Source organism: Gekko japonicus, unplaced genomic scaffold (assembly GCF_001447785.1).
Source record: "Gekko japonicus isolate JY-2015 unplaced genomic scaffold, Gekko_japonicus_V1.1 scaffold591, whole genome shotgun sequence".
Lineage (NCBI taxonomy): Eukaryota > Metazoa > Chordata > Lepidosauria > Squamata > Gekkonidae > Gekko > Gekko japonicus.
In genome coordinates this window covers 64,964-78,373 of record NW_015171521.1, presented here as the reverse complement: position 1 = coordinate 78,373, position 13,410 = coordinate 64,964, and the positions used below count along the sequence as shown (strand labels likewise).

Here is a 13,410-nt window from a genome sequence, read left to right as displayed (position 1 = left end):
ATGCAAATAAGTTATGCTAATAGGTTATGCTAATGAGCTCCTGTACCTCTTTTTCTACAAAATGACCCCTGACTCCCTCTGATTATTGCTGGGCTGAGGAGAGGAAGAAAGTGGCTAAGCGTGGCTGCTGGAAGCATGGTAGAGATGAAGGCTTTAGATTTTTAAAAGCTTTCATTTATAATCTGCTCCTAATGAGTCTGTCTTTTCCCTGCCTTCCTTCCTTCCTCTCTCTGGATGTAATCAGACTTTGCCACCTCTGGAGCCCGTCTTGGAGGCAAAAGTGGGAGGAGACTCCACATGCCTGCCTGTGCCACCTTTGCACCTTGCTGGAAAAGCATAAGAGGTGGCCCAGTTAGGGCAGCCAAATTTATTTATTTATTTACCTCATTCATACACCACCTTTCTCACTGAGACTCAAAGCAGATTGCAAAATTTAACTATGCAATAAATACATCATGATACACATAGTGACCATGCTATAAAGCTGGCCCTACCAACTCTCTGCGAAACTGTCTGGAGAGTGTAATGCAAAGTATCCGTTCACATCACCAGACTGGCTTGTTGCGTGGATATTATCAAAATCCAGAACATATAAAGTCTACAGAAAATGTCAGCATCCCAGTCTTCTAAGTACAAAGCCATATACCAGTTTTAGACCAGGAAAAAACCTCGGTCATGAGTCTGTTCCCTCTAAGCTATGGAGTCTTGTGAGCAAACATTCTACTTTGTGAGCTACCTGCATGAAAGTTGTGAGCGAGCGATTTGGCTGCTGCATACATTAGTTTGCTCTGGAGCCATCCTTCCTGAGCCAAAGCAAAAATGTGTGAGCCAGAGGCTAAAAAATAGTGAGCTAGCTCACACTAACTCAGTTTAGCGGGAACCCTGGTCATGACTTCTATACTAAGGCTATTTTTTTCTCCCCAGAAATTTGTAAAAGGTCCTTTGTACAAATAAGTGCTGTATCTGTGATTGTTGCCACAATTAAAGTGAAACTATATGTTAATATGGAAACAGAAAGATGAATCTGATGATCCACTTCTGGTGGAAGGCGCCTTGCTGTGCTGGGGGAAGAATCAAGCCCAAATATCCCAACCATATGTTTTCCTTACAATGAAAATGTGGGGGGAATCAGCAAGCAGGAAGGGTTGCTCAGCAGGCACACGAGGGGTTAAGCACTTCTCCCTCTCACTGATTCTGCTCTAAATGCTTTTCTCTCATTACCTCAGCAAACATGGGTTCATATGCTGAGGCAATGTCTGATTATGCCATCAAGTTGCCCCCCCCCCGAGTGGGGGGTGAATATTTCACTTCTCACATGCTCACGGAAGCAAGGGCTGCTCTAGGGTGTGTAGGTGTATGTGTGTCAAGTGTACCAAGCCCTCACTTTGTCAATCCCTGCATGGTATGTGCGTTCCTCAGCTGTGCTCACCTTAGTGACCACAGAGAACTGTCTAATCACTGATTCTACTTCTTTAAGTGTCTTTTCCTTTCTTAGACTGCAGGTTACTCTGGGATTATGTCTATCAGCTCCTCTGTGACAGTCGATATGAATCATTTATCAAATGGGAAGATAAAGAAGCCAAGGTCTTTCGGGTTGTTGACCCCAATGGACTAGCCAGGCTCTGGGGAAATCACAAGGTACCCAAAAAGCAGTTCACTTTGAACTATGTTAAAACAGATCTTCCAGTTTCAGGAAAACTACTGTTATGGTCAAGCCAAATCAAGATAAAACTAGAAAACATTTCAGTGTTGTTAAAAAATTTCCTGTTTTACAGCCCAACAAAATATTTTGATGTTAATGTAACGTCTAAGTGCACTGTTTTGGGCAGGTTTCCTCTAAGACATGCAGTCTTGTGAGCAGAAATTTTACCCCGTGAACCAAAACTGGTGCTAGCTTTAAAATTATGAGTGGGCCGACATTTAAAAAAAAATTATTTCAGTTTACAAACATACAAATGTATCTGCCATAACAATAAGAGCATGTAAAAGGTAGTATAACGTACAAGTGGAGACCCACAAGAAACTTGCGGGATGGTTATCCCATTCCTCACACTTTTGCTTCCTCCCCTCTCCCCCTACCGCTCTCACCCTCTTTCTCCCGTCTGCCCCCCCCCCTCTTCCATGCATGTTACTTCCTCTCTCTTTCTGACGACACCATTCTCTTTGTTTTTCTGCCTCCCCACCTCATCACTCTTTCACTCCCTTTCTGCCCCCACCCCATCACTCTCTTTTTCTGTCCCCATCACTCTCCCAGCCTCCTCTCCCCCCACAGCAGCAGTGGCAACGCTCTGGGAATCAAGATCTCCCAGCTACAGAACCTCTGAAGCATTGCATTGGAGTCCCCGTCTTGGATGATATATTGTTGTGAGCACTGATTTTAAATGTAAAATGTAAATGTAATTGATTGTTTTATCCGGTTTTAGTGTTATGTATGGCAATTGCCTCTTGTTAGCCGCCCTGGGCCCATGTGGAAGGGCGGGATATAAGTCAAATAAACAAACAAACAAACAAACAAATAAATACAGAGATCAATTCACCTTAGGGAGATTGGGAAATTCCTGGAGCTTTGGGGGTGGAGTCCTGGAACAGTGAAGCTTGGGGAGGCAAGCAGCCTCAGCAGGGTATAATGCCATAGACTCAACCCTCCAAACCAGCCATTTTATTCAGGGGAACTGATCTCTGTCACTTGGACAACAGTTGTAATTCCGGGTAATCTCCAGCCCTCACCTGGAGGCTGGTAATGGTAGTCCTTGTGGAGAAAATGGCTAGTTTGGAGGGTGGAGTCTGTGGTACTATACCAGTCTGTAGTTCCTCCCCTCCTCAAATCCCACCCTCCCCAGGCTCCACCCCCAAATGTCCAGGAATTTCCCAACTTGGAGTCAGCAGTGCAATTTCCATCCCATCCAACAGCCAACCTACCTTTATCTGCCTCTCTATCTCCAGCTTTCCATCTCCAACCCCTCCCCACAGTGTGGACCAAAGCAGCTTACATTATTCTCTCCTCCTTTTTATCTGCACAACAACCCTGTGAGTTTGGTTAGGCTGAAAGTATGTGACTGGTCCAAAATCACCTAGTCAGCTTCCACTGCAAGATGGGGATCTGAACCTGAGTCTCACAGACCCTAATTTGAAGCTGTTACATTACATTGGCTTTCATTGGGTGGCTACTGATGAACAGTAGCAAGCAGCTGGGCCTACGTGAGTCATGCAAATCAGGTGGTATCAAGTCACACAGAGGGTGCTGCCTAGGGATGCCAGCCTCCAGGTGGGACCTGGGGATCCCCTGGAATTACTGCTCATCTCCAGACTAAAGAGATAACTTCCATGGAGAAAATGGGTGCTTTGGAGGGTGGAGTCTATGGCATTGTACCTTACTGAGGTCCGTGTCCTCCCCAGGATCCACCCCCAAATCTCCAGGAGTTTCCCGGCCTGGATCTGGCAACCTTAACCCCCCCATCTGCTGCCACGCCTAGGGTTGCTAACCTCCAAGTGGGGCCTGGAGACCCCCATCAGAATTAGAACTGAATGCTAGACAGCTCCCTGAAGAAAATGGCTGCTTTGGAGGGTGGACTCTGTGGCATTGTACCCAGCTGAGGCCTCTCCCTTCCCCAAACCCAGCCCTCCTTAAAGTCCACCACAAAATCTCTAGGAATTCCCCAGCCTGCACTGACAACCCTTGTAGGCCTGGCCCCAAGGCTCCCTCCCTGAAAGGCAAAAATAGGCCTGGAAAGGGCCCTTCCCCCTCTTCCTGCCTTTTAGTGACAGAGGCAGTTAAAAGCCCCCCCCCCAATGTTCTAATCTCTCACTGTTGATGCCTGGAGTGACTACCCCCTGCAGAGGCCATTTCAAAAGGTATTGGGGGGAATTCAACCCTCCTCAAGGTTGTTTACTTTTTGGATTTTTCTGTAGAAAAAGCTGTTGGTGGAAAGTGAGCCCTCTGGTGGCAGAAGTAAGTATCCACACTGACAACCGAGTTTGGGAAATAGTATACAGATGAAGGAAATATCTATACCAGAGTAGAACTGCCTCAACATTCTTGAAAAACACCTATCCTGTGTTTGTCCCATTTCATATACCCAATATGCAACTAGTATCAGTGCATCAGTTTTAAGTGCCTCCCATAAACTTAGCCAGTGTGGATTTAGAACCACCTGTGTGTAGTCAGTGTGGTGTAGTGGTCAGAATAATGGATGCTTTGGAGGGTGGAGTCTATGGCATTGTACCTTACTGAGGTCCCTGTCCTCCCCAGGGTCCACCCCCAAATCTCCAGGAGTTTCCCAGCCTGGATCTGGCAACCTTAACACACACACCCATCTGCTGCCAGGCCTAGGGTTGCTAACCTCCAAGTGGGGCCTGGAGACCCCCATCAGAATTAGAACTGAATGCTAGACAGCAGAGATCTGTCTCCCTGGAGAAAATGGCTGCTTTGGAGGGTGGACTCTGTGGCATTATACCCAGCTGAGGCCTCTGCCTTCCCCAAACCCAACCCTCCTTAGAGTCTACTACAACTCTAGGAATTCCCCAGCCTGCACTGACAACCCTTGTAGGCCTGGCCCCAAGGCTCCCTCCCTGAAAGGCAAAAATAGGCCTGGAAAGGGCCCTTCCCCCTCTTCCTGCCTTTTAGTGACAGAGGCAGTTAAAAGCCCCCCCCCCAATGTTCTAATCTCTCACTGTTGATGCCTGGAGTGACTACCCCCTGCAGAGGCCATTTCAAAAGGTATTGGGGGGAATTCAACCCTCCTCAAGGTTGTTTACTTTTTGGATTTTTCTGTAGAAAAAGCTGTTGGTGGAAAGTGAGCCCTCTGGTGGCAGAAATAAGTATCCACACTGAGAACCGAGTTTGGGAAATAGTATACAGATGAAGGAAATATCTATACCAGAGTAGAACTGCCTCAACATTCTTGAAAAACACCTATCCTGTATCTGTCCCATTTCATATACCCAATATGCAACTAGTATCAGTGCATCAGTTTTAAGTGCCTCCCATAAACTTAGCCAGTGTGGATTTAGAACCACCTGTGTGTAGTCAGTGTGGTGTAGTGGTCAGAATAATGGATTAGGTTCTGGGAGATCCAGGTTTGATTCTCCACTCTGCCACAGAAGCTTGCTGGGTGACCTTTGGCCAGTCACAGACACTCAGCCTAACCTGCCTCACAGGGTTTTATAAAGATAAAATGTAGGAATGGAGAACAACATAAGAAAGAAAGGGAGGTGAAAAGAAAGAAAGAAGGGAAGAGGTGGAAAGAAGGAAAAAGAGGTAGAAACAAAGAGGTGGAAAGAGGGAAGGAAAGAAAGAAAGGTGGAAAGAAGGGAGAATGGGAGAAAAAGGTGGAAAGAGAGAAAGGTGGAAAGAAAGAGCGAGAGAGGTGGAGAGAGAGATGGAAAGAGAGAAAAATGGAAAGAAAGAGGTGAAAAGACAGAGAAATGGAAATGGGAGGGCATGAAAGAACTTTTTTATCTGTGAGGAGGGGAGGCTGAGGTGAAGTAGATGGGGCATGGTGGGGGGAAATAAAGAAAAAGGAAGGAAGGAAGGAAGGAAGGAAGGAAGGAAGGAAGGAAGGAAGGAAAGAAAGAAAGAAAGAAAGAAAGAAAGAGAAAGGACGAAAGGAAGAAAAGTAAGGCTGCAAGGGTGCAGGTGGATGAGCATGCTGTCCCAAAGAGGTACTCTCCTAACCCCCTTCCCCCCTTTCCATCCAATGCAAAGCCTCCTCCAATTCCCCCTCCTCCGCAAAAATTCTCCTCCTTGGTACTGGGCTGGGAAGAGGGGGAGTAGCATAGGCTCTGGCGACTGGGCATGAGGAAGCCAACAGGGCTGGCCAGGTGGAAAGAGAAAGAGAGGTAGAAAGAAGGAGAGAGAGAAATAGGAATGGGAGGGTGTGAAAGAACTTTTTTATCTGCGAGGAGGGGAGGCTGAGATGATGGGGGTTAAGTTACATCACAGTGGGCAGAGATAAAGAAAAAAGAAGGAAAGCAAAGGAAGAAAGGAAAGTCAGGCTGCAAGGGTGCAGGCAGCTGAGTGCGTGGTCCCAAAGTGATGGTCTCCTTTCCCTCCTCCCGCTTGATGCACAGCCTCCCCCATTCTTTCCCCCCCACAAAAGCCCTCCTCCTCACCAGGTCAGGAAGAAGGAGTAGGCTCTGGTGACTGGGCATGGGGGAAGCCGATGGGGACTAGCCAGAGTGGCACACTCGGCCTCCGTCAGCCAGGCCTGCTTCCTGGGGTGTTGGGAGGAGGGAAACAACCCCATCGGGCAGACTCAGCTGGGTGGAAGGCACCCCGGCCAGGCAAGGAGGGCCTCCGGGGCCTGGCTAGCCTGGTGAGGGAGGCTGCGGCTGACTGGTCTCCAGCCTGCCTGGGCAGGTCACGTGCCAGGCAGCAGCTCATCCCTCCTTGGCCTTGCCCCCTTCTCTTTGCTTCCCAGAGCTGGAGGATCTGTCCATTGCTACCACTGAAGCAGGAGAGCCCAGCCCTGGTGAAGGGAGTGGGCTCTCCTCCCCAGGAAGCTGTGTGGGCCGCACTGGGGGCAGCATCTGGAGCCAGAGTGCTCTGGCCAGGAAGAGATGCATCTTGGCTGAGGAAAGCAGACTGGCAGCCCCTTGCCATCCCCCTTTTACCCCCCCCCGGCAAGCCCCACAGGAGTCGAACCCACACACAGCACACACCATCTGCTGCTTCTTCCCCCCTTGCCTCACAACTCCACTCTCCCATCAGCACCAAGTTGGAGTGCACGTCTCTTTTTTCCTTACCTTGTGACCAAATGGAGGCTCATGCGGTGGCAGAGAAAGCAGCATTTTCAGGACAGCAGGCAGCGGTTCATGCCTGCCTGCTTCTCCCTGGTTTCCTGGGGGCGCTTTGCATGAGGGAAGATAGCGCACAGCTCGCCCCAAGGAGGGCAGGCTGGGCAGACTCTTTGCCACTTGGCTGGCTGCTGAAGGGACCGGCCTCAAGGATGTATGTGGGTGGGCGAGTGGCAGCAGCTGGCTAGCTGGCAAGGTGAGCTGCCAGGCTCTCTGGATCTGGCATTGCGGTGTGCGGCTCTTTGGAGAGGTTCCATCAGGAGCCACCAGATGAATCGTGGACATGCTTCCTCTGCCAAATTTGTTGGTCTTAAAGGTGCCACTGGACTCAAACTTTGTTCTCCACCTGAGAACGGTGGGACAGAGAGGGCTGATGGGAGGAACCTCCAATGAAACTACAGGAAGGGAAGGATGCTGGAAGCTTTGCCTTCAGGCAAAAGAGAGGCTGAGAACAGAGGCTCTGTAACTGACATGCACCTCTGGAATTTTGTCCCCCTGCGCTGAGATAAAAATCTCTGTGCTGGGGGCTAAGAATCCGTGCACCAGCTCATGGTAGCACAGCTTACAGGGAACACTGGTTTGCGCATGTACTTTCCCACAAAAAAATGTTGTTGCTCATACTAAATTCAGATGAAATTACTGGCAAGTTTTCCACTTCCTTGTTTCTTCAAGTGAATGTATCTTTTTAAAATGCATAAACTGTAATTCAGTCAATGGAAGCAATAGTTTATCATACATTTAAAACCAAGCATCTGCTCTAATTTATGAAGTCTGAAATTGAAGTTTTCAGACCATTCTCATTTGGTCCAGAAGCCAATGAACTGCTGTTCTGTAGTCAGCGCCCATTGTTCATTGATAGCATCTAAATGTTAGCTTCAAATTATAGTCTATGAAAAGCAACAGTTAGAACTACAGTAATTATCTTTTGAATTTGCAGAACCATATGAACATAGTTTTAATGTTTTATTTCTTTCAAAAAAAAATCAGAAAAAAGAACAAGGGGGAAAACTCAACATCCAGTAACTAATTAAAGAAGAGGAAAACACACACACACATATAAAGTAGAAAAAAATATAACAGCATTGGCAGATTTACACATAAGTTTCTCTAAATGATCACCAAATATCTAAAAACAAGTTCATGCACAGTTGTTGTCCATTGGCCATGTGTTCAGATATTGATAAAGTTCTAAGAACCTCAGTGTACTGAATTAGAGGAGGTGGGCAATATCTCCCCAATATTGTAATACAAGTCTTTTAGCTGCAGTAAGGGCACAGAGGGTCCATTTTCATTGACCATCAGTTAGCTTCAAAGTGACAGGCAGATAGTTTAAAAGTACATAAACATCCTCAATAACCAATGAACATTCTTTACAGAATTGATATGAGTAATAACCAATAAAGAATAATTTTAAATTCCAAAGAGTTAAATACAAAGCTATGAGTATTATTATTTTGTCTGTTGGCACAAGCCAGAGGTTCTAGACAGGGGAAAGAGGACAGCCTTGTCTAGTACCCCTCTCAAGAGAGAATGACGTGGAAAATATCCCATTAAGAGAGAATGACGTGGAAAATATGCCATTAGTCAACACCCTGGATCTGGAAGATAAATAGAGACTTCTAATCCATTGAGTCAACACCCTGGATCTGGGAGATAAATAGAGACTTCTAATCCATTTTAAAAATTCATGAGGAAATGTCCTTTGTATTTTATTCTTTGACAGAACCGTATGAACATGACATATGAGAAGATGTCAAGAGCTCTGAGACATTACTATAAACTCAACATAATAAAAAAGGAACCAGGACAGAAACTTTTATTCAGGTGAGGCAAAAAGGTGAGATCAGGGAGATACTGATAGGGAAGAGCATGTTGGCAGAACAAGTGGGGACTCTCAGATAGGGATGGAGGAGGAGTCTCGGCTGTGGGAACACACTCACCTGCAGCCACGTGAAGCTCCAGGAGCAGTAGACAATAGTGCCAGTTACATGCCAGCCCCACACTTGCTCTAGAAACACAGCAAATGCAAGCTGGTTGAATCAGAGGCCCTTCCTTGGAGAAAACAACAAGGAACAATGGTCAGGAGCAATGCTCCCTCTAAGATGTGGAGTCTTGTGAGTAAAAATTCTACTTTGTGAGCTACTGGCATTAAAATTGTGAGTGAGCGATTTGGCTTCTGCATAAATTAGTCTGCTCTGGAGCCATCCTTTCTGAGCTAAGACAAAAATCTGTGAACCAGTGGCTAAAAAACTGTGTGCTAGCTCACACTAACTCAGTTTAGAGGGAACACTGGTTGGGAGTTGGCATCCGAAGCAGCTAGTCAGATGGTTTGGGGAGAGTTGAGCCAAAACCTTCGTCCCCTTAAGTATGTGCATGGGTGAACCTTTAGTAGATGTGTGAGCCTCCTAACACCTTAAATTATGACTTGGATTAAAAGTGTCGTGGAATTAGGGCCTGGATTAAGCCTCAGTCCTCCGCAGAAGGACTTTAATTTCTACAGAAAATTAGCCTCTATAGTTGTATCTTTGGTTCTGTTTCGCAGGAGGCTTCAGGACTCCGCTGGTACCAATAACCCTGTACATATGTCTTGCCTTAGAGCAGGGTGTTATGAGGGCCAGATCTGACATAAATGAGACCCTGTTGGGCCGGGCCATATGTGTCATAATATGTAATGCCAGGTAGCGGAGATATAAACTTTATAAAGGACACAAACACAAAGGTTTTTTTTTAACTTAAAATAAAAACATGTTTAAAACATTAGCACTCTTGCAATATTTTATTTAACAGTGTCTGATAACTGACACCTCTTGCTCTGAATTATTGCATGAAAATGTCTGTGCTGTTGCAATCTTGAGTGTGCTGTTCAGGTGTGTATCTGTAAGCCGCAAACCTACGATGACGCAGCAACAGCAGAACTGGAAGAAGAAGCAGAAGACAGCCAGTTCCACTGTGGGCCTGATAGAAGCCCTCCAGGGGCCTGATCCAGCCCCCGGGCCATATGTTTGACACCCCTGCCTTAGAGGATATCTGTACATTCCAGGAGTTAGTGGTGCCACTGTCAAAGTTTAATTAGATGGGTTATATTGTGATCTGCCTTGTGTTTCAGCAAGAAAGGCAGGCTATAAATAAAGTGAAGAAATCAGATGCTTAAATAGTGTATGGATTTTCTCTACGGATCCAGGAGGATTCAGGATATATTCCCTTATCACATCCCAGGCACCTAACTCTATGATATCAAAAGATTCAGATATTCTTTGTTTTCTTCAGAGATCTACAATTTAAATTTTTTCAGAACAACTGGGCTGAAATAAACTGTTTCAGTTTGTGTTTATATTCAGTTAAGGCACCAGGTCTGAAATATGTTAAGTATTCACAATTCAGAGAGAACTGGTGTCTTATTCCAATGCTGAATTTGGCTACCATGTTGGGATAAACAGTGAGAGGCAGTTTTGACTTGGCAAACAGAACTATTTGTTCTGCAAACACAAAACCAGATTTATTTTTCAGGTGTTCCCAATCTTCAGCATTGTGATAAGTCTGGTTCTGGTGCTCTCAGATTTTCTCTTTACTGCTTACAGATTCTGTTGCCAAACCAGGGACTAGGAATAGAGTTTAAATATTAATAAATAAAATAAATACAGAATATATTTTACTAGTGTGGCCCCCACCTAGCATCTGAACTTTTTACTTAAGTGGTCATTAGCTGTTCCCATTCAGTACTCTGCATTGCAGAATTAAGTATTTGTATATTCTCACCAGTGAAAATATTATTTCAGACTATGCCAGCATTGGATCATGAAAACAGATCACTCCAGAAGCTCATTATGCCAATTTTTGTTTATTTCCAGATTTCTGAAAATTCCTGGAGAGATGAAATCTGACAAGTCCAATAAATTTGACCAGCTGGACAGTGAAGAGCAGGAAAGGGAGGACTGGAAAGAAGAGGGGTTGGAAATCTCACCCTAGCCATGCCGAGCCACAGTTGGTACCAGGAGGTTGTGTGTCGTGCAGTGAAAAGGCTTGAAATGACAAAGTGAAGTAAAAGATGTCTCAGGGTTTGTCTCTGTTGTAATGCATCCATAGCTCAAATGGATAGTAGTGGTCAGAGGGTTTTCGTTGCCTTCTTTGCTGACCAGCTGCTTTGAAAGTGCTCCTAAATTGCGAGTTCATGTTTACACATAAGTAGGGTATTTTGGTCCAAAAAGGCTGTCCCTAGAATCAGCTCCACATTCATACCTTGTGTTCGGGGAGTTTACACATCTCAAAGACCAGTCTTGATTTTAAAAATAATTTTTAAAAAGTCACAGCAAGTTGTACAATTATACAGCCACTCCCACAGACAGCTGCAAACTTTTGTGCCCAGCTGTAATGAACAAAGGCAGCATCAGGACTGGAATGAAAAGACACAGGATGGTCAATGTAAGCAATTGCAAAAGCCACCTATGTGCATTAATTAGGCAGTCAATCTCCACAGTGTTGTGATGTCTGGTTAGTATGGCACACTTTGCTCAATAATAGAAGCAAGATACTGTGCAGTAAAAATAAATCTCCTAAGAAGTATATTGCAAAAGTAGAACTTGCACTTATTTAAGTACATGGCATTCAGGCTGCAGTCAAAAGGAGAGAGAGAAGCCTAATCTCAAGAGTACTTTCCTTATCACAAGTGGCCAGATAACCCAGCATCATGGGATAACCGCCGGTGGCGGTTAGCTGGCGAACGGAAGGTCCAGCGTGTGAGAGCGAAAAGCCTAGAAAGAACTCTTCGGCATCAAGAAAAGCCTGTAATGGGCTGTCCGGCCAGGCGGTGGCAGTGCTGTGCTGCACCTGAAGCAGTCCTGGAGAAAGCTGACGACATCAAGCCACGCCGAGGGAAAAATGCCGTTGGAACATGTCTGACCTTACTGCTGAAAAAACTCCCCGTTGGATGCGAACGTGTGTGATTTAAAGATTTATATGTTGTCCTCCCTTACCTCTTTGAATCATTGTTAGTCCCGTGTGTATTTGAGTAACTGTAAATCACTCAGAGCCAGCAGCTCTGCAGGATTGAGCGATTAATAAATTGAAAGATGATGATGATGATTATTATTATTATGTGTGTGGAAGTATGAGGGCATTTTTCTACATGAGAGACTTGTAGAAATGTGTGGCTTCATGAAGAGCCATGTGGAGAATGGGACAGAACAAAGCATACAAAAAAGTGGAGGGATCAGAGGGCAGCTTCCAGTTTATACCAAAGAGAGAGACATCCCATTCAAGAAGATAAAACTTACACACACTTAGAGTGATATAGCACCCCCAATGTCCAGGCATGCTGAGTTGGTTATTCCAATAGTCACATTTTGTCATCATTTTAGTAGGAAGACTTGCATCTCAAAAGCAGTACAGCCTGCTGCTCCAACTACTCAGCTCTGGACTTTGTGAATGAGTGAAGTGAGCGTGTACTTGTGCCTGCATACTCTCAGTCTGTGTTTGGGAATCAGGAAAAAATTGCTTACCCAGACATGTAATTCAGAAGCAACAAGAAACAGCATGGAAGTTATCCAATTCGATTGGCATTATAATATCCACATTCCAAATTGAACAAGATGGGGTAGCTGTGTTAGTCTGTCTGTAGCAGTAGAAAAGAGTAAGAGCGCAGTAGCACCTTAAAGACTAACAACATTTGTGGTACGGTATGAGCTTTCATGAGTTGCTGGTCACTTCTTCAGAAACCTGGGAAGACCTGAAGTGAGCAGTGACTCACGAAAGCTCATACCCTACCACAAATGTTGTTAAGTCTTTAAGGTGCTACTGCACTCTTACTCTTTTCTACACATTCCCAATTGTTTCTAAAAATACTTTTTAAAAACTTCCAACTGAACCCTAGTTGCTGTGCAGCAAAGATGTTGATGGGGCTCAGCACCTCTTGGGGCAATTCTGTGCAAAAAAAAATATGGTGCACCAAAACTGTGACTCTTGCCACTCTTTTAACCCCACCCTCAATATCCTTGGAACAGGAATATTAGGAAAGTGGACAGTCACCTCAAAACACACAGAACTCACAAAAGCACCTAAAATGAAGCCTGTGTGCTGAATGGGGTGCAGTTTTTCTTCTCTCCAGGGATGGGAGGGAACAGGAGTGCCAGTGATGATGAATGGCAGCTCCAGCTCCTGAGGCTCCTCCTGTGAGCCAGTGATGGTTTAGGCTGCAGGCTGCAGAGAAAGAACTCTTGCCTCCTGAGGCCTTCCTTGGGGAATTGGCGTTGAAGTGTTTGTCTCTGTGTCAGTGCCTTGCCAGGTCTGGCTGGCTGCCTTGGTACAGGCTTGCCTGCTTGATTTGGCTTGGATCCTCTGGTTTAACATGGGTAGTGCTGGGCTTGCTATATTGAACTGTAGTTCTGTTGGGATCCTCTGGCTGGATGATGGTTCTGTGTGCATTTGGAGGCTTTTGGCTAGTGGTTGCTCTTGTGGGTTCTTTCCCCTGAAGAAAGCACATGTGCAGAAAATGTACAAACTTTCCTTTTATTCAACAGCAGTCAGGTTCCTTGAAGGTCTCTCATCCAAATACTAGCCAGGGCTGGCCCTGCTTAGCTTCCAAGATCTATCCAGGTCAGGGCTCAAGACAGATCTTTCAAC

At 45.6% G+C, this 13,410-nt stretch overlaps 1 protein-coding gene across 1 annotated transcript in view; it reads left to right on the top strand.

Moving 5' to 3' along the window:
- ETV7 (ets variant 7) overlaps positions 1-11,562 on the top strand; it is a 23,905-nt gene extending 12,343 nt beyond the window's left edge. The window contains exons 6-8 of the mRNA XM_015419452.1: positions 1,496-1,638; positions 8,519-8,619; positions 10,644-11,562. Of these exons, the coding sequence (XP_015274938.1) occupies positions 1,496-1,638; positions 8,519-8,619; positions 10,644-10,761 (362 nt within the window). The 3' untranslated portion in view covers positions 10,762-11,562. The remainder of the gene's footprint in view (positions 1-1,495; positions 1,639-8,518; positions 8,620-10,643) is intronic.
- Positions 11,563-13,410: the final 1,848 nt, after the last annotated feature.